This window comes from Hipposideros armiger, unplaced genomic scaffold (genome assembly GCF_001890085.2).
Source record: "Hipposideros armiger isolate ML-2016 unplaced genomic scaffold, ASM189008v1 scaffold_37, whole genome shotgun sequence".
Classification (NCBI taxonomy): Eukaryota; Metazoa; Chordata; class Mammalia; order Chiroptera; family Hipposideridae; genus Hipposideros; species Hipposideros armiger.
Genome location: NW_017731387.1, coordinates 4138147 through 4162412, shown reverse-complemented (window position 1 = coordinate 4162412; position 24266 = coordinate 4138147). Strand labels below are relative to the sequence as shown.

The window sequence follows — 24266 nt, the reverse complement described above, 5'->3', positions numbered from 1 at the left end:
GTACCAGTCAAGAGCGCCCTTTCATGGCACTCGGGAGCCACTCAATTTCAAGGGTGCGGAGTGTAAATTCTGGCACAATTGAAGTATTAATTCACCAAAAGAGAGTGAGTTACAGGGACACAATCGCTGTGAGAGGCCACCAACGTTTATACACACTGTGAAGACCGAGCTAAGCACAGAAGGTTACAGACGTCTTAATATTGTCTGACATCAGTATTCAAACAATGTCTAATGTTATTAAAAGTTGCCTCTATGAATATTCAAATTGTTAAATTTAAACACAGGTTAAGAGGAAGGAAAACTATATAATGAATTCACCTAAGTTCAAAGATTTTTTTGTTAAAAAAAAACAAACACATTTTACTCACAAACAGGAATCATTTGGTGCCATGCTTTTATTCAAATGAAAGGGGAAACTGCACTCCACCAGGAAACAGCAAACCTGACGGTATTTTACAGCACAGCGTCTTAGAAACCTGTAAACGTGGCAGATGAGCACACCACACAGTGTGTGCTGCCCAGCACTGTCCATGAAGCCATCGTTAAAAAGCTGAGTTTGGCTTTAAACAGCCAAATAAACACTGTAACAGTCATTCTAAAACAAAATCGAAAAGCTGAGAGGAACTGAGAGCTTTCCGAAGCTGTGTCAAATGGCAGAATTTGACGGCTGCACTGGTAACCATTCAAGGGTTTGGCAAACTTAACTGAATAATCACCGTAACAATTTGACCTCCGATGAGAAAGCACCAGTGTTTCAATGAGGATGATGAAAATATCCAGCCTGGATAAAATGGTATCATTTTCATTTGTACATTTTTAGAACATAATTTTTTAAAAAGCTGCACCATAATAAAAAAAATCTGCAGATTAAAGAAACATATCCATACTCCTTCTGCATTAATAAAGCAAATGTCCTACTGGGAGCAATGGACTCTGGCAATACCCACACTCTACCCTTAGACGTCACGGACATTCACGGTCGGACACACGTACGTGTAAGAACGAAGGGTGGTCCTGTTTAGTGTCAATACTTCCTCCATTGTCTTGCATCCAATTTTTAAAAATTGAATGACCAAGTAACATCATAAAGAAAGTGGCTTGGATGAGGGAAATCTGGCAGAAAAGGACAAATTTAGTAATGTAAAATGCTTACCAATTCTCCTTTTGAGGATTATTTATCACATTTTGATTAGATTCATTTACTATTTTTGTAAACCAGTCTTAATCTAAACATTATCTGAATTATTTCCTTCTAATGGTGATAGAAACTGTTGTCTAAAAGGTAAGATGTGCAATTCCCCATTTTTAATATTCATATATTATATACACAATATGTATACACTTAAAATATAAGAGTTACATATCCCGGTCTCTGACATGCAAACAGTAGATCACAAATAGTTTTGAGCCACACGTATATCTTGCACAAGTATTGGAAAAAAATCTGTGAAAGTTTTTACAGTTTTAACAAATATACATAAATATAAGAACATAAATTACAGTAAAATATTGACAGCATTTGAGAAAATGTTGGTAACTCAGATGCACTGACGCCTACAGGCCGTATAATAGAAAAGTACAGTTCAGGGACATCTCATTCCTATTCTTTTTTTAAAATAAGTAAATACATCATATAAGATATTAATTATTTCTCTAAGCAATTCAGTTAGAGAAATGCATATATTTTAGTCTCTACTTCCCACGAAAGAAAACAAACCACGCATCTCACTTATGACACAATACTGTCGTTCCCCTAAGTTACACAGTTGTCACAACACTGAAACAGGGTCACATAATCATTCAAGTCTATTCCTGAGAATGAAGTTTTTCCCCAACTAACCCTCTGGATACACTGTTAAAGGGACAAAGGTCACATAGAGAAGGTTTCAAGTGTGCACTTAATCTAAGCTGTTCCACTTGAAAAGGGCAAAAAAGAAGAAAAACTCAATATAAGTAAAATAATGTGAAGCTATGATAAAATTAAAATATAGCCCTTTGTACAGTTTAAATTCTAGATATAATTTTTATCAGTTATAAATATGATGTAAAGACCCTTGGGAATTTGCTGCAGGAGGTCTTACATCTTCAGGTCAAAAGACTACTCTCAAAGTGTCATTCACTTCTGCCAACTTATAAAGTGACATCTGAAAAGGGGTAGAAAGCCTTTTTGCTAAAGGAACAATCTAAGTTATACTGAGTTGGCCAGAAGTGGGGTGAAAACAACACTGATTCAATCAGCAACTTCTCATAACACATTCTTGGTTAAGCTCCTGTGGTGGGGATCGAACCTACCAGCAGCTCTTCACGACTCCTCTCATTAATAGAGAAATGTTAATACTTGAGTGAATAATAAATACGGTTGTAAATACTTAGCAGAATAATTCTTGCCCATATCTAACACCATTAAAACAGGAGGGTGACTGTGAGACTAAACACTAGCGTTTCTCTCAGCATCATGAGAAAGACGCGAGTTCCCTGGGAAGGCCTATTTCCTACGCTCATGATCTCCACGTGGAATAAAATATGAAGTCATTTTAAAATAAACCCCCAAGGAGAGAAAAATGTCAAAATAAATCATCTGAAGACAAGCACATACATTAAAAGTTTTTAAAAAGCAACAAATAAAACATAGACTTTGTAACCTTAGCCATCTTTCCACCTAGTGTCTGAGAATTCAGTGTGTCAGTGTGTCTGGCACCGAGCAAGGGAGCCCGATGACAGCGTGTCCGCCTGCGAGCCAAACACCGCCTCCGCGAGGACCCTGTGCGCCCCCGAACTCTGGTTTACATGCCGGCTGCTCACGACAGAGCTCGTGTTCCATATCAGTGCACAGAAGTCTGTCGGCAACGAGAAAGGCTCTCTACAGGCAGGAGAGACGAAGCGCAGTTCAGCACGTGCGTCCTGGCTCCTACGCTTTCGTGGGCAGGAGCTTTTTGGGGGTCACTGGTCGCTTGGTCTGCCACAGGTGGCTGTGGATGGTGATCGCATCGACACTGGCAGACAGTGTTTTAGCGGGTATGTGGCTGAACTGCTTCCTGTCAGAATTGTATTTGTAAAGCCCCTCGATCATTTTTTTCGTGATAGATTTAGGGCCTATCCCAGTCAGTTTATTAATCTCTTCAGTTTCTGGACAGTAAGTATACAACGACCTGAACTGACAGCCTGAATCCCGGAACAAGATTAAGAAGTTGTTGGCATCTGACTTCTCCATTTCCTTTGGAATAAAAAACAAAAACAAAACACCAATAGAAACCCTTAAACATTTCACAGAATAATTGTGCACATTTCTTGGTCACCTTTGATGACATTTAATTTAAAACGTAAATTCTTAGCCAAAATAAGGCTGTATTATGAAAGCAGAGACACTTGACTTGGAAAGCAGGCAGACAGCTTAGGCCGAGGCACTTGCTAACTCTGACCTTATCACACTGTCGCCACCTCACCAACCAGGCCCTGCCTCATCTCTGCGACACGGCTTCCTTTCGGAAAAGGAAGGGTATGTTACGCGCATTCATGAAACGTGAGTGAGTGAGTCTGGGCAGGAAGATCGTCTATCATCTTATACCATCACGTAAGCCCAGAACCCCATTTGGAAGTGGATGAAACCTAATAAACCTAAAAACAGCCACAGGTCTTTCATGCGCTGTTGAAACGCTCAGAGCCTCTGAGTCTCGTCTTCTGGGCTGAGAGAGAAGACTCCCCCCATTTTAGAATGCATGAAATTTAATTTTCCCGCAGTCACACTTACCTCCAGTATTTTTTTCTTTTGACCTTCATTTACTTTTCCAGCCAAACAGCAGTGAGCTAAAGCGTTTTGTATTATGTGCTTATTAGATTTTGCGCTGGGTTCTTTGTAGAGCTTTGGTCCTGTGGTAAGAATTGGACGATAATAAAAACAGCATTCCTAAGTCAGAAGTGCCACTCTATTCCAATGGCGTCCCTGATCCTACTCGGATGAACCACTGGGAAACACCCAGTCCTGTGCCTGAGGCCCGCCGGCTAGGCCACAGTCAGACACGCTTACGCACTCAGGTCCCTTGCAGGATGCTCCTGCCTCCGGAGGCTGCCCTGGGGAGCTGTAACTGTCACACTGCCTGTGTCACCTTCTCTCGCCAGTCCGCTGAGGCTATCGGGGTGCTTAGAGCAGAGGGGGTCCATGAGCAGCTTAAGCTTTTAAAAAGTCAAGGAAAACCTTCGTGTTTTTCTTCTTCCCCACCTGTGGTGTTTTAGCATTTTCTGCCCCAGTTGTGCTCCTCAGTAGGGAAAGCACAGAAGCACCTCTGCCGCTGTCTGGAACATTCTATCAGGAAGGCTCCCTCTTGCTTGAGGCCGACCGACCTGCCCTGTGAGGCCAGGACAGGGCCTGACCCTCCCTGGTGGGCTCAGAAGCCAGCTCTCTGGGAAAGAAAACAGTCACCCTGATGTGTAGTTTACCTATTTCTGTGGAGCCGCTTTGAAGCTGCCTGTGGTTCTGCAGCTGCCGTGATGCCCACCAACTGTGCGAGCTGGTCCATTGCACAGCTGGAACTCGCGCCCTAGGCTTAGAACAGTGTCTGGCTAGCGTGGTCTGAACGGGCATGGAGAAGTGGAGGGAGTCACGGAGACACCAGCCGGGCCCCACCCTACAGGCTGTCAGCCTGGCTGAGAAGCCAGAGCGCAGCACACGCGGAGAGCGCGCGTGGGCCACCCGGCTCCCAGCTCCAGGCCCAGCGCGTGGAGGCACGCCGAGGCCCACGCGCGCTCTCCTGACGTCCCATTACTTCTCGTTTCCTCTCCTGCTTCATTTCATTCGCAGTCTTCTTCCTTTCATTCTACCCCTCAATTTGCATTTATTTCAGTAATGCCTCGCCAGCCAGAGGCTCAGAGAGGACCTGCTGGGAACACGTGAGGCTGGCTGCCCTCCAGGTCCAGGGCAGCCTCTTAGCACTTTTATTAAAGACGCACAGCGCTAGAATTGGAGTCCCAGTGTTAGGGAGAGCACTTCGTGGAGTCCAGCCTTTGCTCAGAGCTCAGCACCTGTGCACCGCTGACAGGCTCTCTACAGCTTCTTCAGACCCAAACCACAATACAGAAAAGCCAGCAGCTCCGAGAGACAAGGAGGGGAAGGGGCATCGTTCTGATTGGAACTTCATCTCAGGTCACCTGGGACAAGTCCCTACGTCCCTACGCGGACCTGTATGTGTCACTGCTTTGACCAGTCTCCTGTGCTGAGACCAGAGGCAAGCCAGTGAAGCCTTCTTTAGCAGACCCCATGGCTAGTCTCGGTCCTGCGCTAAGTGAAAACGTTTCCTGAAAACACAGACACTGACCTGTGTACTCTGTTCCAGACGCCACTGAAGACGTCGTCGATGCGTTTTCCCAGTCTTTCTCTCCATTCCGACTGCCACAACGGCTTGGAGATAGGAAAGCTTCCACAGACTCTGATCTATACAGTAAGTAAAATATTTCTCATGTCTCAATCAGAAAAAGGACACTGGGGGTCAGAAAGGTATATGTGGGGGAACCAGCCCCAATCAAGCTCGAGGCGTTAACTATAAACAGATGGTGATCACTGTCTTATTCACAGCTACCCCCCAGTGCCCACATGGCAGGCGGTGCCCCACAGGGCCTGCTGACTGAAGAAATGAACGTTTTTCACATGAAAGCTGGAAATGCACACAACAGGATGGGGGAATTCTGCAAAGATTAGAACTCAAAGCTGATGAGTTCGCTAGAAACGTCCTTTCTTTCATGTGAGTTTTACAACATAAGGTAACAAAATGCTGACTTCTAGCTTCCGATCTACATCCTGGGAAAGAGTACAAAAGAGGTCTTTCCTACGTCACAGGCAACGGCTGTGGGATTATTCCAATGGGGGAAATCTCCTTCTATCAGGTGGGAAATTAGCCGGAGGCTGGCACTGCGTGGTTGGCGAACTTTCTATCTCCACAGACTGTGACTGTATCGCAGCCATTCGGCGATTACTGTCAGTGACTTATAGTTAATAAGAAGCATCTTATCAATATCGGTAATTCTAAGCTTCTGAAAGACAAACAGTGAAAGGTGAATAGATCTCTTTATATACAAATTTCCTTTAACGGAACCCAAACTGTTTTAATCAGCAAAACTTATAAAAACTTTGATTATGAGTATCACAAACTACAGAATAACTACAGGGAGCACGCTCTTTCCTGTGAGGTGCTGACTGGAAGGGCTCACCTGGGTGTCCTCTTGCCTGACAGCACGCTCTCGTTATCGCCCGTGGTCAGTGATGCCAGGGAGAGGCTGGAGACTGAAAAAACACGATAAATTCGTGACCCTGAACGAAAACAAAACCAGAAACTTAACAGGTGCAACTAGAAAAAGAGTCTGTTCATCAGATAACACCGGCTTATGAAAATCAAGCTTCTGTGGTTCTGCAGTTTCCTTCTTTTTACTCTTAAGTACATAATATGCTTGCATGCATATATGCACAATTCATTTAAAATTAGCAAAGAACCTACTTTTGAGAAATAATGAAAAAACTAATTGCTGTTAGGATTTATTCCAAAAGGAAAGTGGTAATATGAGACGTGATATGGTGATTATAAGAAAAAAGTTGACAAGAAGAAAATTAACAAAAGAAATTAACCAAAAAATATATATATATTTAGAAATATCTAATTCCTAGATGAAAAATTAATTTGCCAATTTCAGTCAATACGATTTCATTGTTAGAAAAGGCAGAATTATGTTATTTTTCCTCAGTTTTAGAATAACTATGGGAATTCCCTAAAATTTTCCACGATGTTTAGTTTTTATAAATATTAAAAAAAAAAAAAAGTATGCAGGTTAAATTAAAAAAAAAGATATCCTCTCAACTCTAAAAATTATGAATTTAGGGTTTTGAACATTTCTCTCTTACAGGAGAAACTCATGAAGTCTTGGCCTCGGATTCCTTACTACAGCGATGTGTTTCTTGTCTATTTCATGCACACATTTGTCCTTCCATTTATGAGAATGGGAAGGACAGGAAGTTAGTGATTCAGGGAGGTTATATCGGAGGGCAGAGCTCCCTAAGAGGTTAGTATGTAAGTTGGATGCTTTGGCTTTAGCGCTCATGTCTGTCCTGTGGAATATATGCATTCACACATAACACACGGTGAGTCACAGCACGACAGCTGCTCCATCTGGCTTCCCGGGCCAGGACCATGCACTCTCAGCGGGGACCCCGTTTAGCACAACCCCGTTAGGGTGACAAGCCAGCCTGGTGTTGCTCATGAACAGACTCTGCACAACAAGCTGGTTACCTGGAGGGCCCTTAATGGGTGTTTTTGGGGATTCAATGTGATCTCTGTGAATAGATTTTGGGCGCGGTTTTTTCTGTTTTGCTGTCTGAGGACGGGGTTTAATCACTATATCCATGTCTTCCATTAGCTTCAGCTGTTTGCGCCTCATATATTCTTGCCTAATAAACTCCCTCCGTGCCTTCTCATCTTCTTTCTTCTGACGTTCTTCCTCGGTTTTGCGCCTAAGAAACCAAATGGTTAAATTCCTTATTCTGCACAGAACAGAAAACAGACACTGGAGACTGTATTTATGTGAGAAGGCAGAATTATTATATTTTAGTACCTTGGGAAAAATGGTTCATTTAAAATATACTTGAGATAATTTAGGTCATTAAAAGATATGTAAATATACCATTTATAAAAAACTACTTTAAAAAATTGTGTGTGTGTGTGTGTGTGTGTGTGTAAAACCCAGTGAAGTTACCTTAATGTTTCTGAAGAAATTGCTTCGAAATGGTTCAAACTTAGGATTAAAATACACAGTTAAGTAATACTTTGGGGAAATAAAAGCACATCTATAAAGCACCAGGAATCAGCATTAGTTCAGTTGTCTTTATACACTGCAAACGCCTGGAGAGCGTGCCAGGGAGACGCTGAGGAGCAGCCGCCCCCCCGCACGGCTCTCTGACGCCTGCACGCCCGGCCTCACCTGGCCCTGGACGCCGGTGCCCAGCCTCACCTGGTCTCCTCCTTTTTATGCTCCGTCTCCGCTTCCAGCTGCTGTTTGCGGAGTTGGCTCTCTCTCTCCCTCCTCAGCCGCTTCTCCAGCAAAGCCGCCCGCTTCATTGCCATGTCATTTTCTGCTTTTTGATCATCCTGAGAACCGATTTCATTGAGGAAGATGATGTTTTAGGTACAAATAGTCTCATTTCAGCTGTAGTCATGCTTATAACTGAAAATACGAACTATCTATTCAACCTTATTCCAACCCCACACCATATGTGTACATATATGTTCCAGAAATTATAAAGGAAGAAATGAATTAAAGTAGTGCCAGTTCTATCAAGTAACGAAGGACACAAACATGTAATTACACATTTTTAAAACACAGGAAGTTAGCAAAGAAGGAAAAAATGCACAGCTTTTATTTGGACCCTAATAACTTGAGCGGGGAGTTTGCGCAAATTTTTAAAAAACATTGCATTTAAATGGTATTTAAAACACATGCTCAATAGAGAAAAAGCAGCAAAAAGCGGGCTGCCTGAGTTACGCCACACAAATGAAACCCCTGCCGTGTTTCACAGTCCAGGCCCCAACCAGTGGCTTGCTGGCCTGAGCTCTGGGTAGGCTTGGCCTCTGGAGGGAGCTCGGCCATCCTGCTGAGGCCGGGTCAGGGCCTGTCGGCCTCCTGGGATGGCCTCAGCTTTGGCCTGACCCTCCGGGACAGTCCAGTTCTCAGAAGCTTCCAGACTGCTTCAGCGTCAGGAAAGCACGCACTCTGGCAGTGGGTCCCTACCTGACAGGCTCTGCATAACAATGAACTCAGCACGCATTTCCTGGTGTCTGACGTGGTCACAGCACCGTGCCGGGCACAGATGTTAACCGTGGAACAGAAGCGCGTCTTAGCCTAAGGAGCTGGGAGGCCACGCGGGGAGCGCGCTTGGTGCAGGGGCCCAGAGTGATGAGCTCGCAGTGAAGTCGGGAGACACGGCCGTTGGGACATTTATGTGTCAGCACCTAACACACTGCATACGCCGTGCCGGGGGCTGGGACTTCACTGCGCGCTGGGGACAAAGGGTTGTGGTGCCTGCCGGCGTTCCTGGTCTGAGAGCCCAGGACATGAGCAAATCACAACAAAAGAGCTGAAAGCGTGGGTCGCAGGTACTGCGCCGAGTGTGTTTAGGACGCAGCAGAGACACATGGAGGAAACAGTTACCATCTATGGAAGGAGCTACAAAGGGTTCGCGCACAGGTGGGCGTGAAGCCAGTCGTAAGGAACGGCACACAATCCAAGTGACGGGAGCAGGGTGGGCAAATGGGCGGGCGTGACGCCGAGGGGCTGGAAAGGCAGCTCTCAGCTCTCTGGCTACAAAGAAGTTCCACTGGAGTTACGCTCTTGGAAGATTTATCTCGAGTAGCACATGAAGAGATCTGAACAGTTTAATTTTTAAAAGGCTTTTGTGAGAGAGCCAGAGGAGCCAAGACGGCGCATGTAAACATGTCCCGTGGCTGCGGTGGAAGATGACTATTCTAGAAACCACGAGGTACCAAGGGGAGGGGCCAGTCCAGCTCAGGGCTGATGGCAGATCTGTAACAACAGGGGCCGCTGCGGGGAGAAGCAAGTGTGTCAACCTACAAACAATCCCACCCACGAGGCCGCAAACTCTCCCGATGGCCGTTACCTTGAAAAAGAATCCACAGCACACCTTCTGGTCGTCGTCAAACTGCTCTTTGTCACTTTCCCCGTCATCTTTCTCCACAGACCCATGGGCCTTTTCGGGGGGTTTCAAGTCTGAGAGGGAAACTTCAATCAGGTTCACGCTTTTCGGAGCGGCAGGCGGGAAAGCGGGCCGAGCGGGAGGCTCTGCGCCTGGGCCCAGCTGGTCCTCACCGGGCGTGAGACACACGGTCTCGGTGACGGGCTGGGACAGGACCTCCGCCACGCTCGCCTCCAGTGGCCTCATCTCCTTCGCTTCCGGGCTCTGCGCGTGCTGCTCCGAGGCCGGCCTGGCGTCGTCCTCCCTCCTGACGTCCTCCTTGGGTTTGGACTCCTTTCCCTGAGGTTCTCCATCGTCCCCAAAACACACAAATGACCGCGTCTGGATGGGAACCTGACTCGGTGAAAACCTCCGTAGCCGAGGAAGGCTGTCCACAGACCGAGGCGGCGTCAACGTTCGATTCAAGGGCGTTATTTTTAACTCATTTGGCCGAGGAGTCCTTTGGTTTTTGACCGAGAAAGATGTGCTTTTCCTCGCAGAAGCCTGTGGGGATGGATGCGTAGGACGAGGGGAGTCTGAGGAGAATGGGGCGCTGGCAGGTGACAGGCAGGCCTGCCTGGGGGGCTTAAGGTCCCGGACGTGTTTCTGGGGGGAGGGCTGGGGTGGGGAGATCACCCACGACTGTCGCTCCCTCATCTGCATGAGCATCTCCTGCTGCAGAGACAGGCGTTGCATCTCCTGCTGCAGGAAATGCAGAGACGAGTTGAGCTTCTCGATGGACTTGATGTACTCCAGAATCTCCCCTTCGTTTGCCGTCTCTTCTGAGGGGCTCGGCAGGCTCCACTGCTTCTCGGGGTCCACAGGTGTGGCTGGCGACTTCCGCCACTTGCCCGGGGGGCTGTCGGTGCTTTCCTTTATGTCCACCAGAGACCTGCTCCTCCGCCCGCTCGCTCTGTCCGCCTCCTTGTCCTCGGCCCGGTCGCTGTACACCTTCTCGTCCTCTGCCCCCGCTGCCTCCTCCCGCAGCGGGGAGATCCCATCCCCCTTCTTTTTCACCACAGTGAGGAAGGCTGTCCGCCCCATCTTCTGCCTCTGCTTGGTGAAGGCGGCCTCCACCTTCTTCTTCTGGGCCTCGATGGCGCGCCTCTTCTCCTCCAGCTTCATCCGCAGCTGCACCATCTCGGAGGCCAGCAGCTGCGTGGTGTCCCGGGCCTGCGGAAGGCTGGCCTCCTCCGGGATGTGCGCCCACGCCACCACGTGCGGGATGTTCAGCTCCGAGCCCTCGGGGGTCGTTTTCTGGGAGCTGCTTCCACTGCTTTTGCCATCAGTATGGTTCAGTTTCCGGAATTTCTGTTCCGCAAAGCTGGTCATTTTCACCCCGGAGCTGGAAGACGCGCTGCTGCCGGGCTGCGACCTGGTGCTCACGGTGCTCGGGCACGGACTCAGGGCTTCCCTGGCGTTGCTGCCCCGCCGCTCGTGCTCCTGGAGGAACCGGGACGCGTCGTCCATGTCCGAGTCCAGGCTCACAGTGTAATCTCTCAGGGAAGAGTCTTCGTCCAGGGTCTCGGGAATGTCTTCTGAAGGGACGTGAATTCCAGTGTCCACCTCGGTGGTGTCAGTTATGGGGCTCAGGGCGCCTCTCGTGTCAGTCATGTCCTCAGGACTAGCCTGGCGCCGCTTGACGCTGGAGTTCAGGATACTTACTTCCTGGCTGTGAAGAAAGAAGCCGTTGGCAACTTGGTCCAGCTGAGGTGTGTGGGGGGACTTGTCGGTGTCGTGAATGATCTGCAATGCCTCTTCAATGCTCGGCGTCTCGATCTGATTGCCAAACTCATCCAGAAGGACTCTGTTCTGTAAAGGCCCATTTGGAAGCTCGTAAAGAACGTTCTCATTAGAATTTAGTTTATCCGCATGAAGGGGCACGTAAGACTGGAGGTCGCTGGCAGAGTCGATGTTGAGTTCTTCTTCAATACTTTCTGCTTCCTCTTCTCCGTTTACGGGCTTGAAGGACAGGTTTTTCCTAATGTTTTTAGATGCACGATTGTTGTTCACAGAAAGTCCTTCATTACTAATAGAACGAGTGATTCCTCGGTTTGGAGTGGCTCTCTGTACAGTATTTTCTTTATCAAAAGAAATATCAAATGAAACTCCATGCACTGATGACCTAAAACAAATTTAAAGAGAAAATCCTTAGATAATCCCAGAAAAGAAACGATTTTATACCACTGACCCATTTTTAACACTGCAGTCGTTCCCTGGCATCTGTGGGGCTGGGTTCCAGGACCCCAGCAGACTCCAGAATCTGTGGGTGCTCACGTCCCTTGTGAAAAACGGTGCGGAATTTGCTGTAACCTACAAGCATCCTCCTATACACTTGAAATCATCTCTTGACACTTACAATACCCAATACAATGTAAGTGCTAGGTAAATAGCTACACTGTATCATTTATGGGACAATGACAGAAGTCTGCAGATCCTGCAGGACACAGCTGCCTAGGCCTTACACACAGTACACGTCAGCAACATGACTTTCTTTCTCCTGAATGGTTTCAATCCGCGGTTGGATGAAACCATGGAACCCGCAGATACAGACGGCTGATTATACTGCTTCATTTCTTTCCCTGCTTCTCAATCATACTGTCCCCAAGGTAAGGTTAGGGCTATGGGCTGCCTTTTACATCTAGCCCCTCTGATCTCTATCACCTGCCTACATTGCCCTTGTCAAACTCAGGCACTAATTAAAAGTCCATTCCAATTTGGTTAACGACAAAAAAGAGACACGCACACAAAGAATTAGCATTTCTTGATAATGTGAAGATACTAAAAATAATTCTCTGTTTACCTTTTCTCTTTGGGCCACGTCCCTATAAAGCCATCAACGTAAGACATAGACGAAGACCTTCTAATTCCTCCTTCAAATGCAAAAAAAAAAAAAAGCCATTGACATCATGCAAAAAATTTTAACTTATAGCAATTTAACAGATTTTACATACTTGAGGATTCACGAATAGCAGTAAAAAATAAGTACACATGGAGAAACAGAGATGCTTTTATTAAGAAAAGCAAGCAAAAGAAACTAATCAACCTTTTGGTGTGTATCTAACATTTTTCAGAAAAAAGACTATATTTGGTTGATTTACACTTATCCTCAATCATTTCCCAGCTAGCCCATTTACACGGCACGTCTTAGGCTTTGTCAACTCCGTTACCTGAGGCTGACGAATGGGCTTGGGGGCGTGAGTGTCGAGCAGAGTGTGGAAAAACAGCTCCTTCACCACTGAAACGTAAAACATTTAAAATGTTACGTTTTCTCTCTTTTAACATAAACTTTATACAGAATGGCTGAAATTAGGAACAACACCATCACCTCTAAACGAAAAAAATTGAGGAAGCATAACAGCGTTTAACCAAAGGCTGGCTGTGGCTACACGTATCTCTATGTGTTTTATGTCTTTTAGCCAAAGAGCCTGAAGTACCCCCACCTCCACCTCCATGTCCTTGAGAGAGCAGACAGGCACGTTATTTTCTTTTTACAAACAGAAACACTGAGAAATAAAAAGTTAAAATGAAAGCCGTCAGTTTGAAGTACTTGGGTCGAATCTCAATCTGTGGACGCTGCAGGTGTACCAGACCCTCGCAGACCTGGCCGCCTGCCTGTGCGTCTCTGCGTTACGTCAGGGTTCACGGAGCGAGCTGTCCCCGGGCCCCCACTGCCTATGAGGACACGGAGCTTTGGTTACGTCTTATTTCAGTCCACCCGCTTCCAGGGGATTAGACGGTCTAGCTCTCAACTTCGAATGACACTTGGCCAGTATTAGGTGTTTCTCTTTCTAAGTTTTACGTCTGCCGTGGCCTACGTGCAGTCAGGTGGACAAGCTAAGCATCCCCACCCCAATCCACTGGGGATAAACTGGAGAACAGGGCACAGTGACTTCTGCAGCTCTCAGACCACTTTATTGTTTAACTAAATGAACAAGTCAACTGGTGAGCTCAAAGGTAAGCAACAATACTGTGCTCTTACTATTTAATGAAAGCCTAACTAATGAGCTTTTCTGAAAGCAACACGCCTTGCTTTTGAACTTGAGTGATGTCATTGTCTGTCCCAGGCATATGCTCATTTGCGGCCGTGCTGTTCCCCCTGAGCTGCACCTCACGTCTCCTCCCCGTTTTGCTGGTAGCCACTTGCTGGGACTGTCAGCGATACTCACACTGCCCCCGTCATGTCTGTCCTTATCATCCTCCCTCCGAAACCATGTCCACTTTCTACTCTGCCTCACACCTGTGACGGGAGGGGGATCCTGCGTACAGGCAAGCAAGTCATGAACATGCGTTCCCTTTCCTCCTCTCCCACATCACGGCTAAGGTCCTGCACGTTCCTATGAGTCGCCTCATTTTCATATCCGCAGAGGGGATTCTGATCTGGTGTAACTCCTGGACAGGCTGGAAGCCAAGTGTGCAGAAGAGCTGCTAGAGTTGTCTTCTGCTTTGCCTCTCTCCTTCCTATGTCTCCTTTTTCCCTCATAAGACCACTGTTTAGGTGCAATGCCACTTGTAGATGAAATATGAGGGTTACTGGGGCCCCAGAATGACAGCTATACAATGTCTCTCCAAGGAAGGAACTCAGACCTCTTTCTTGGTTAGAGAAAGCTCTGCTAGAAAAAATGGGAGAAGGTGGCCACTCGGCTGTCTGAGCAGCAGAAAAAACGAGTCTTCCAGACATCCTCCAGTGTCCGAAACGTGGGAGGCTATCCACTCAGGTCCCTAAGTCATAATTATGGAATAATCTACTCTTCAAGTGGAAAGGTTCAGAGATTTTAGAGGTTTCATGGTTCAAGAGTTACGACCTAGAATACTGAGTGTTTTCTAAATTTTCAAGCCGGAAAATGTCACAATGTTACCACCCCAGGATAGCATTGAGGAAATAATATGTAGACAGAAGTTTCCCATGGGAAAAAACAGACAGACACTCCGAGATCGGCAACAGTCTAACCTGGGCCCTTCGTAAGTCTCAGGGGTAGTTAGGGAGTAGCAAGCTTAGTGCCAGTAGTGAGAGAATTCATGATGGTAAATCGGGGGAAGGGGAACAAAGTGCTTCCTCAGCCTGTAGGAAATGCCGCAGGAAGCGTATATGAGCAGGTGAGGGTTTCACACCATTAGAAGCCTCTTAAATGAGGGGAGTGAGTGACACCTGCAGTACAAGTTCATATTCAAGTTCACATTTTCATGCTAAGCCAACAATTCATACACAAAGTCTTTCAATTTTTCACTCTTAATTTTTTGATTGTATTTTTAATGGATCTGCTTGAATTTCTTTAAAAAACCCCACAAAATACGTCAATTTTAAATCTAAAAAATCAGATGATAAATTAGGGAGTCCAAAGTCAATATAAATTTTAGGTTCTAATAAATACACATGAAAGCTGATTACAGGATCTGCTGAAAAACATGTTTAAACATACTAATGTTTCTGTCACACATTTGGGTCAGAATTCAGGATTATTGTGATAATAAATTTTTACTTAGCTTTCAATTCAGTTCCTGATACTAAGAACTAAAGCATTAGATAAAGATTCAATATTACAATAAATATTCTATCATGATCTCTTAACAGCTACAGTTCCGAACAAACAGAACAATAGGAAAAATCGCCTCAAAGATTAAGAAATCGTAAAAAATTTTAAACATCTAAACAGAATTTAAAAATGTCTCCCCGAGGCCTACGAGTTACCTATCATTTCAGCAGTCCTCAATCATAAACAAGTTATGCAGTAAAAGTTTGGTTTTAGGCTGGTTATGTGGATTTTAGGATATATTCTCCCACTTCTCAGCATGATTCATAAAAGCCTATTTATGAAACATTCATTTCAGTGTAAATTTCAATCACATTTAAGTTCCAAGTCCAACTGAAAATTTAAGGACTCGAATGTGAGACAATTTTATTTTGATTTCATCAGTGAGAGCAATGTGGAAAGGAGGCCTTTCTGGGTTCTACCTTGCAGGGAAGTCAGGGCCATAGCGACTGTCCCACGTGTTCCTTCCAGCAGCGATCGCAGCGGTAGCTGAAGGCAGGTCGTTCACAGGTTCAGCTACAAAAGAAGGCAAAACCCTCAAAATGACGTACGAAGCATGTTCCCAACATTTTTTCAAGATTCTAGACCACAAATAATAAAAGTTTAAATTTAATCTCAATTTCCATTATTCCTTATAGAGAAATCATAGCGTGTTTAAAGCTATCTTCTTAAATAACTTTCTTTAAACTCTTCTCAAAGTGTTCTGGCTTTTAACTGAGTAAGAAGGCCTAACATAAAATAGATACAGATATTTAAAATAAAAATAACCTGAGTGTCTAATTTTGCTTCTTTATGGAATAGTTGATATTTTGGTCATCAATTAAAGAGACAGAATGTCATTGGTTAATAGTTAACCCACTGGTATAGTTTACATTTTTGTATAAATAACTGGAGAAGACTCAGTTTACTTTTTGCCTTTGAGACCTAGTGTAATAGCTGATGAATTATTTTGAATAGTGGGCTCCACAAATGAAATCAATGAAAGCAATGTATGTGAAAATTCTACGTGAATTGTAAAAAGCTGTACAGGTGTTGGTTATGTTAATTACTGAAGTCCTCCAACTTTGCCTCATGGCCTTGGAGAGGGATCTCCTCTCTTCCTTACAGGAATTCTTTGGTGCATAATGGCTCAACACGCACAATCTGCCCTAAGCAGCGTGAGACGGAACAGATGACGTACGATTTATTGTACGTTTCACAGGATTGTGCCTGAGACGCAGGGGCCTACCCTTTCATGTGACGTATCTCCCATTGGCTACATATTTTTCCCTCCTTCCTGATCCCTTTCTGTTCTTTAAGTTTTTGGGGCAGGAGGATAGAGGTGGGGAGAAATAAGGGTACTGCTGAGAAAAATACTAAAATATGGAGCCAAGGAAAGCAGCTAAGCATTGGGCTGCATGGTAACCAGGTTTTGTGTTGGGCGGGACAGCCACTGGCAGTGGGGAGAGCTGGTCCCAGAGTTATGCTGGAAGAGCGTTTGCGGGGCCAACCTCGCAGCTTAAGATCATTCTCCCCCATAGAAATAAACCTCGGTCTTATAATGAAAGGCAGTGGAAAACTTGTTTTGCTTTAGAGAAACTGCAGGAAGATTTTTGTTCTATATTTCTAGGGATCTTTATAATAACCCCTTTATTATTAGTTTTCTTATTATGTACAATCAATAGATCACAATACCATAATAGTCACAAAACCTATTACGTTTAAAAACATATATGCATGCATATATACATATACAAATACATGTACATGTGTACACACACACATATATGTCTTTTAATATACTTTAATGGCATATTCAAATGACAGATTAAATAAAACCAAGCCATAATCTGAGTGGATTCTTGGTGACAATGTTAAAAACTCAGAATCTAACAGGGAATAAAAGGTAGGGATGGGGGTAGAAGATGCAGAGAAAAAGTGAACCAACAGTTCAAGCTAAAAGTTCCACAATATAAGGTTTCAAATTCATAGCCACCCTCTCCATTTTCTTCTTCTGTCCTATGTCATCTGTTTCTCACAGAGAATTTGGTGAGTTTAAATATTGAAATATTCGGAATTTATCAAGGCTACTAGCTGCCATATGAAACAACGACAGGCTTCCCTCTAAAAGGCTGCCGAAACTCTCCATGCCGGCTGTAGAAACACTTAAATTTAAAAGACTGGTCACCTCCTTGTGGACAAACAACACGAGGCTGCACAAATGACGGCTTCACAACTTCAAACCACCAGAAGAGCTCCGCCATGAACACCAGATAATTACTCTGTGTAAGAGAGTCAAGAAACGAAAAGAACAGTTAGGTAAGACTGGGCCCCACAGTAGTGATAATTACCAATTACAACATGGATTAAATGTCATTCACCCATCTCTGGAGTACATCCACTACAAGCTATTAAACTAAGATGGAATATTAGCATCTGTAGGTAAAATTTACAACTATTCTAATTCTCTATAGTTCCAGAGTGCTGGTGCGACCTGCCTGGCAGGCACGGCCACCACTAACTGTGTGACTCGGAGACAATGTATCAGGCGTTCTTCTTCCAAAGCCAACATACAAACAGCCTCTGACACGAGGAAGAGAGATCATCACGTTAAAAAAGAATAATTAAGTTCTTTCTGGATCCCTAAAAATTTCTCCAAAATGCAAACAGGTGTCTAGTTAAAAATATTAAATCTATGTGCTGGATAATGTTGAACTCAACAGTAAAACAAGCGCTAAGTAGCACAGAGACTCTAGGTTGTTATGGCTAATTCTTAATAATTTTGAAATGTACAAAAACATTATTTATACAGTTTAATGTACCTATTTAGTTTTTTAAAAGTTGCAAACATTTATACAATTTAATGTATCTAACTTTTAAAAGTTACTAATAAGGATGTCAATAATGCTATTTGACTTTCATTTTTATTTGAAAATGTAATTTTTTAAATGGCTTAAAATTAACAGTAAGGATTAAGAGGGTCCTCAAGAGCCCATTTCTTCTACAAGCTTGTATCTTTAAAGGCATGTATCATAAAAGCTATAAACATGAAGAATTATTTTAATTGTAGGCATCCGGTAAATTTAAAGACTACAGAAAATCTGTTTTTATAACTATTTAAAATAAATCATGCCTGGGGCGGCCGAGTGGCTAAGCTGGTTAAGAGCTCGCTTGGGAGCACCAGCTCTGAGCAGCAGGGCTGAGGCTCGGATCCCACATTAAGGGCCAGTGATGCTGTGCCCTCTACAGCGAAGATGGTGAATAACAGCTCGACCTGGAGTTGGGCTGCTGTGAGTGGCCAGCAGCTGGGGAGAGCTGCTGTGAGCCGCAGTGAGCGGCCGACCAATGACAGGCGACCGATCTGCCTCGCCGGGGAAGAGCACAATGATCATACCAACATGGGCCAGTGAAGCGATGTCCTCCACAACTAGACTTAAGAGCAAAACAGCAATTTGTGTACCTGTCTGTTCCCTTTCCCCGATTCCCCAACGCTGTTCCCCTCCCCCCAATTCCCCAATAAATCTTAAAAAAAAAAAATCATGCCTTTTAAATTCTGGGTATTTGGCATCTAATAAAATTGTTACTATCAAATTGATTAATATTTGATAAGGGAGATCTTATATTAAATTCCAGTTTTCACAATTACCATGGGAAATGTGGCTGTTTTTCAATGCCTGGCTCCCTCCTACCAACTAACTATGAACAATCCTCGGGCGGTCCACGCTTTCTCAGTTTTCTCGTATCTGAGGTGGCGGCTTTCAGACACTCACCTCTTACTCGACAGCTCCAGGAGGCTATGGTGTATGGAGGAGGTGAGGGAAAGGGGGGAGTTAAGGGCGTCTCAGGTTTCTGTCTCAGCAAGTGACAGCACCATTTATGAAATGGAGAAGGCTGCGAAGGGAGCCACCACGAGCCATCAGCTCTGAGATGCTGGTCCTCCCCAATGGGCCCATTTCCAGACGATCGTAGTGGTCGCTTCCCCAGCTCTGTGTCAGGTTCTGGGACCTGAGGGCTCCTCTGCCCAGACCTGGTCCACAGAGAGGCTGGAAGCGGCAGGTGACGGACCAGTGGCTGCTTCACGCCCCCATGGCTGTGGGTTAGCATCTGAGACGCACAACATTCAATGGTCTGGCCTGTTTTGCTAACATTAGGACAACAGATCTACTTTGTACTATGACTTCAGCTTTACACTGTAAAAGAAACCTGTGGCTAACAGTGTATTTAAAAAAACAAACAAACCAAAAACATAAAATAAGCAGAAAAATCAAAAGCTATTTTTTAAAAAGCTCTTTTGACTGATGTTACAGTTCATTGAAGCTTAAAGTGGCTGGCCATTTATGTATCTAGTTGTATGTATTAAGCCAGACAAAGGGAAGGAGAATTATTGACTGTACCTTTATGGACGAGGAAGCATACAGCATATCTTCCAGGGTAAAATGGCAACACTGGTTCAGATATTCTTGGCAAAATTCTTGAATCAGCTGCAGGTTATACAGGCTGTCAGCCAAAGACATGGTTTCTTTCAAACAAATATCTTCAAACAGGAAAAGAGCAAGGTGATGATTTGGGTTAATTTCTATAATATATACATTGCACACCCATTTCATAACCAGCGACAGTACAAATACGCGATTCAGTGGGGTCTGTTTTAACAAACACACAGAGAAAGATGGCGGTCATTACACAGAGAGGCTGAGCAACCAAGCACTACCTCACTCAACTATCCTCCTTAGGATTACACAGAACTGTCCTTTTTAAGAAAGCCTTTAGTATTTATTAAACATTGTCTTAAACGTTTGTTACCACCTACCAGCGGTTCGGAAGTCTTTCCCTGGAACACTTACCCTCTAACCTGACAACCCCAGGACAGTAAAAGTGGATGAGGGCAGCTAAAGCACAGCCGTCTGTGGCATCTTTCAGCAGGTTCTCCACCACCGGGATGCACGGCAGCTGCTTAAGCAGTGTCTGCTCTTTCCTATAACGAGCCTACGATATGAAAAAAAGAGAGGTGAAAATAAAGAAGCGCTAAGCACCATGCAGGAAAACTCCAGTACTCTGGTCTAATGGATCACTAATAAAATATGCGCACAGAAATGAGAACTACTCACCAACATCCCTCTTCTCTAAATAATGCCAGACACCACTTGACCAAAGTGAAAACCATGGCGGCAGCACTCTCACATTGAAGCAAGCACTTACTACAACATTACCTGCTAATTTACATGAAATGACACACAGCCCAAATATTTAAATAAAGAAGCATCACGATAGGGTCTTGAGCACTCTGTACCCAAACCATCAGCTCTGCCCTCTGTGCACAGTTCATCTACGTTAATGGTGGCCTGCTCTGGACCACCAGCTCTCCAAGGGAACAGCGAGGGTCCTACTGGGGCAGAAAGCACACCCGACTTACAAAAACCGGGTCGGGGAGAAGGATCCAAGACCACCCTTACAGGAAATTCGGGGATTAGAAACACCACTCCGAGGAACTGGACTAACACCCCCACGACATTCTGGCTTCTCATCTGAATGCTACGACAACGCAAATCAAGTGTGACAACTCTGAAACTGAAAAACCCTCCCAGCTGAGGTTTCACTGACCAGTAACAGGGCACGTATAAGGGTTTCGGCTCCCCCTCAGAAACACAGGGGCGATTTTGAGTTTTTAAAGATTGCTCAGTATGACTGGATAAAAATTTATAAGACAGTGCTTTAAAAATGAGGCACGCTGTAAAACTTAGTGGTTAAGAGAACAAGCTCTCAGGACAGATGACCCCAGTTCCAATCCTGGCGCTGCCACTTACTAGGTCTGTGATCGTAGACAAGTTCCTTATGCTCTCATTTCTCAGTTTCCCCGTCTGTGAAACGGGAACAACAGTAACAAGATGCCGGACATAAAGTGCTATGCACACCGCTGGGCACACAGCAGCAAAGACTGCAGGGCAGCTGTTACTGGCTGTTAGCTCTCCTAAAGCCGAGAAAGGAACGCTGGAGGTGTATGACGATGCATACTGAAGTATTTTATCAGCAAAATGTACGATTACATTGGTTACTATTTTTTAAATAGTTTTTTTTAATCAAAACTGATTTTTCTTTTAACTCCATCTAAACTGGTCATCCCTACATTTTAAAATGTAATTATGAAATAAAATACTTTCGTGAGAATAAAAATAGAAAAAGGATGAACGTTTAGTGCTTGGTGGTGAAGCTAGATTGCCTGTCCACAGTACCCTCGGAAAAGCACATGCCTTCAGGAAGAAAGAGGCAGCCACCCCCGTTTCTCTCTCACTGGCTACCCCAGAACAAGAACCATGGAAGGTTTCCCTCTTGAAGATTTTCAGAGGAGCTCGCTCTTATTAACTGGTGCAGGCTAGACATCTATATTTAATGATATGATTCAAACTCAGAGTACCTATATTCAGAAAAAAATGACATACATGCACTACATAAATTCTTTGATTATTTTTACATAGTCCTTAGAAAACGTCCTCACTTTGTTGCTAGGAGTTAAAAAACCAACCATAAAAAAGGGGAGAAGAGAGGGGAGGGAAGGAGAGAGGACCCGAGGAACAGGCCGGCCTCCGGCTCCCTCTCGCATTGTGAGCACAGTTCTAGGTCCTCACACTACTTTCTTCAAGAAACAAAGCAGTCCTTGGAAATCCTCCAAATGAGCTGGGTTTGGCCTCAGATTCCCCAGATCTCTGGGACTAGCCTGTTTTCAGCCTCCAGGCTGCACTGGACTGAGCTGAGCATCCATGGGAAGAAGAACTGAATTGTGGGGCTTGTTTTATTGCTCTCTGCCAAGTAGCTCTTTGCACAAAGCGTGCGCGCGCGCGCGCGCACACACACACACACACACACACACACACACACATCCACTCCCCCTTACAGAGCATTAGCAGTAAATGTCTACGGCTCAGGACAGACAGAGACTGCTGAGCAGCGGCTGCCTCAGGTAGCCTAGCTTTCGTCGTGAAGTCATGTGCGGCTCCGGCAAGTTCATCTGCAGCTCAGGAAGCTACCGTCTTTTAGACCTGGACGTGCTATGTGCTGTATCAACTCACTGCATGGAGACAGTCCCTGTTCTTCCTATGAGCTGAGATACTTGGCATTTAAAAGGGGCAGCACACTTTCTTTCAACATTATGGTGTATTTCTAAGTACTATTTTTATTTCTGAGGGTGTAAAATACTTCTTAAGTGGTCTCACCCTGAGATTTAATCCTGAAAGATCAACAATTCAAGTCTAATAAGAATGGGATATTGTTTATGTCCAATACTGGTAAAGATACACAGAATCCGTCCCTTTTTTATCATACACAGTGTCCCCTACAATTCAGGCTGAAAAGAAAATGACTCTTTCAAAAAGATAATTTAAAAATACAAATAATTTACACATGCAACTCATATTCGCTTTTACTAAAATTATTAAAACTAATGAGAATCTATAATCATACTTTTTTTAAGCTAGTTACTGATGGTCTGTGAATATCGACAAAGTTATCAAAAGGATGCTTATGCTTTAAATTATTTTTAAAGCTTCTAACCCAAATCTTGGCCAGATTTTCTTATCTTTCTATTGTACATTATGATCAAATACCTTAAAATCCAATCTCTATGCAGCGACCAACAGAATTACATGAAATGACTATACCAGCAAGACAGAAACAATACCGTCTTATGATTACAGTTCTGGAGAGAAAACTGAAGTAGCTGAGCAAACTTACTGGAACCAGTTTCCAAAACCATTTGGAAGGAGACTTCAGGGGGAAGCAGCGGAAACAAACGGAAAGCAAGAGGCAAAGGGAAAATTCATCAGAATTATTTCCAATTAACGAGTTACAGTAAAGTTTCTGATAGCGGCGTTCCAAGTTTATCGTTCCCACATTTTTTAAATGTTAATTAATACTTTAGTTTAAAATATATAGGTTTATTTAAACTATCAATACATATGGACAGAAATAGATTACAACCCATTAAGTAAGAATCCATCAATTCGTACACATAATAAAGAGCTGACAGGCAGATAGATGAGAACAGACTTGATTATAACAGAATCCTTACTATTAAGCACAGAAGAAAAGGTGGAGTTAGACAATGATCATCTTGTGACCATCACAGTACAACCGAATTCAGGCAGGTACATCAGTGAGGGGAGACGCGGAGGCAGGACAGGACAGTCACAGTCTCCAGTCGCTTCTTACAGAAGGGAAATGATAACCACGCAGTCAAGAAACCAGACAACATCTTAACTAACTGATCCAACCTGACGTCATGGGGGTGGTGGTGGTGGGGGAAATGGAGACCACGTGTTTTTGGATAGAACAATTTACACAGTATTCCAGACTAAATTCAAGCATACCTTAATCTAACTATGAGGAAATATCAGAAAACCTCAAATTGAGGGATATTCTATGAAAATGACCTGTATTCTCAAAAAACGTCAAGGTCATGAACAAAAATGCAAACCGAAGGAACTGTTTCAGTTTAAACAAGACCCGAGATATGACAACTAAATACATCACATGGGGCTGGCCGAGTGGTTCAGTTGGTTTAGAGCTCACTCAAGAGTGCGAGCTCTGAGCAACAGCGGTTCGATGTCCGGCCCCAGCTGAGCTGCCAACAGGTGGCAGGATGGCTCAGCTAAAAAAAAAAACACAAAAAACAAAATAAATATGTCACATGATCCTGGACTGGCTCTTGTGCTGGACAAGTGTGTAAGGTGCAGTCGGGGCAACTGGCCAAACTACAACACAGGCTGTCAGTCTGATCCGAGTGTCACGCTGACATTCAATTCCCTGCATGTGGTTGTATAAAGCTTTGTTCTTAGGAAATCTACATTGACGTACTAAGGGGTAAAGGGGTATGATGTATGCAACCTCTTTCAAATGTTTCAGAGAAATTCACATACATGTTTGTATGTATAATGTGTATGTGTGTATATATGTACACACAAATGTATACATACATAAACACACACACATATGGGGAGAGAGACAGAGAGAGAGAGAGAGAGAGAGAGAGAGAGAGAGAG

At 44.4% G+C, this 24266-nt stretch overlaps 1 protein-coding gene across 5 annotated transcripts in view; it reads right to left on the bottom strand.

Moving 5' to 3' along the window:
* Positions 1-377: 377 nt before the first annotated feature.
* The window catches only part of CAMSAP2 (calmodulin regulated spectrin associated protein family member 2), a 43854-nt gene continuing 19965 nt past the window's right edge, over positions 378-24266 (bottom strand). The window contains exons 6-20 of one of the 5 annotated variants that reach the window (XM_019638097.1): positions 22960-22992; positions 20079-20220; positions 19629-19768; positions 17423-17516; positions 15678-15771; positions 12895-12962; positions 12528-12597; positions 9859-11849; positions 9650-9759; positions 7987-8123; positions 7269-7489; positions 6199-6298; positions 5310-5425; positions 3749-3867; positions 378-3214 (exon numbers count right to left, since the gene is read on the bottom strand). In XM_019638097.1, the coding sequence (XP_019493642.1) occupies positions 2909-3214; positions 3749-3867; positions 5310-5425; positions 6199-6298; positions 7269-7489; positions 7987-8123; positions 9650-9759; positions 9859-11849; positions 12528-12597; positions 12895-12962; positions 15678-15771; positions 17423-17516; positions 19629-19768; positions 20079-20220; positions 22960-22992 (3741 nt within the window). In that variant the 3' untranslated portion in view covers positions 378-2908. Of the gene's footprint in view, positions 3215-3748; positions 3868-5309; positions 5426-6198; positions 6299-7268; positions 7490-7986; positions 8124-9649; positions 11850-12527; positions 12598-12894; positions 12963-15677; positions 15772-17422; positions 17517-19628; positions 19769-20078; positions 20221-22959; positions 22993-24266 lie in introns of all 5 variants that reach the window. The other 4 variants (XM_019638092.1, XM_019638094.1, XM_019638095.1 and 1 more) reach the window with 4 other exon arrangements.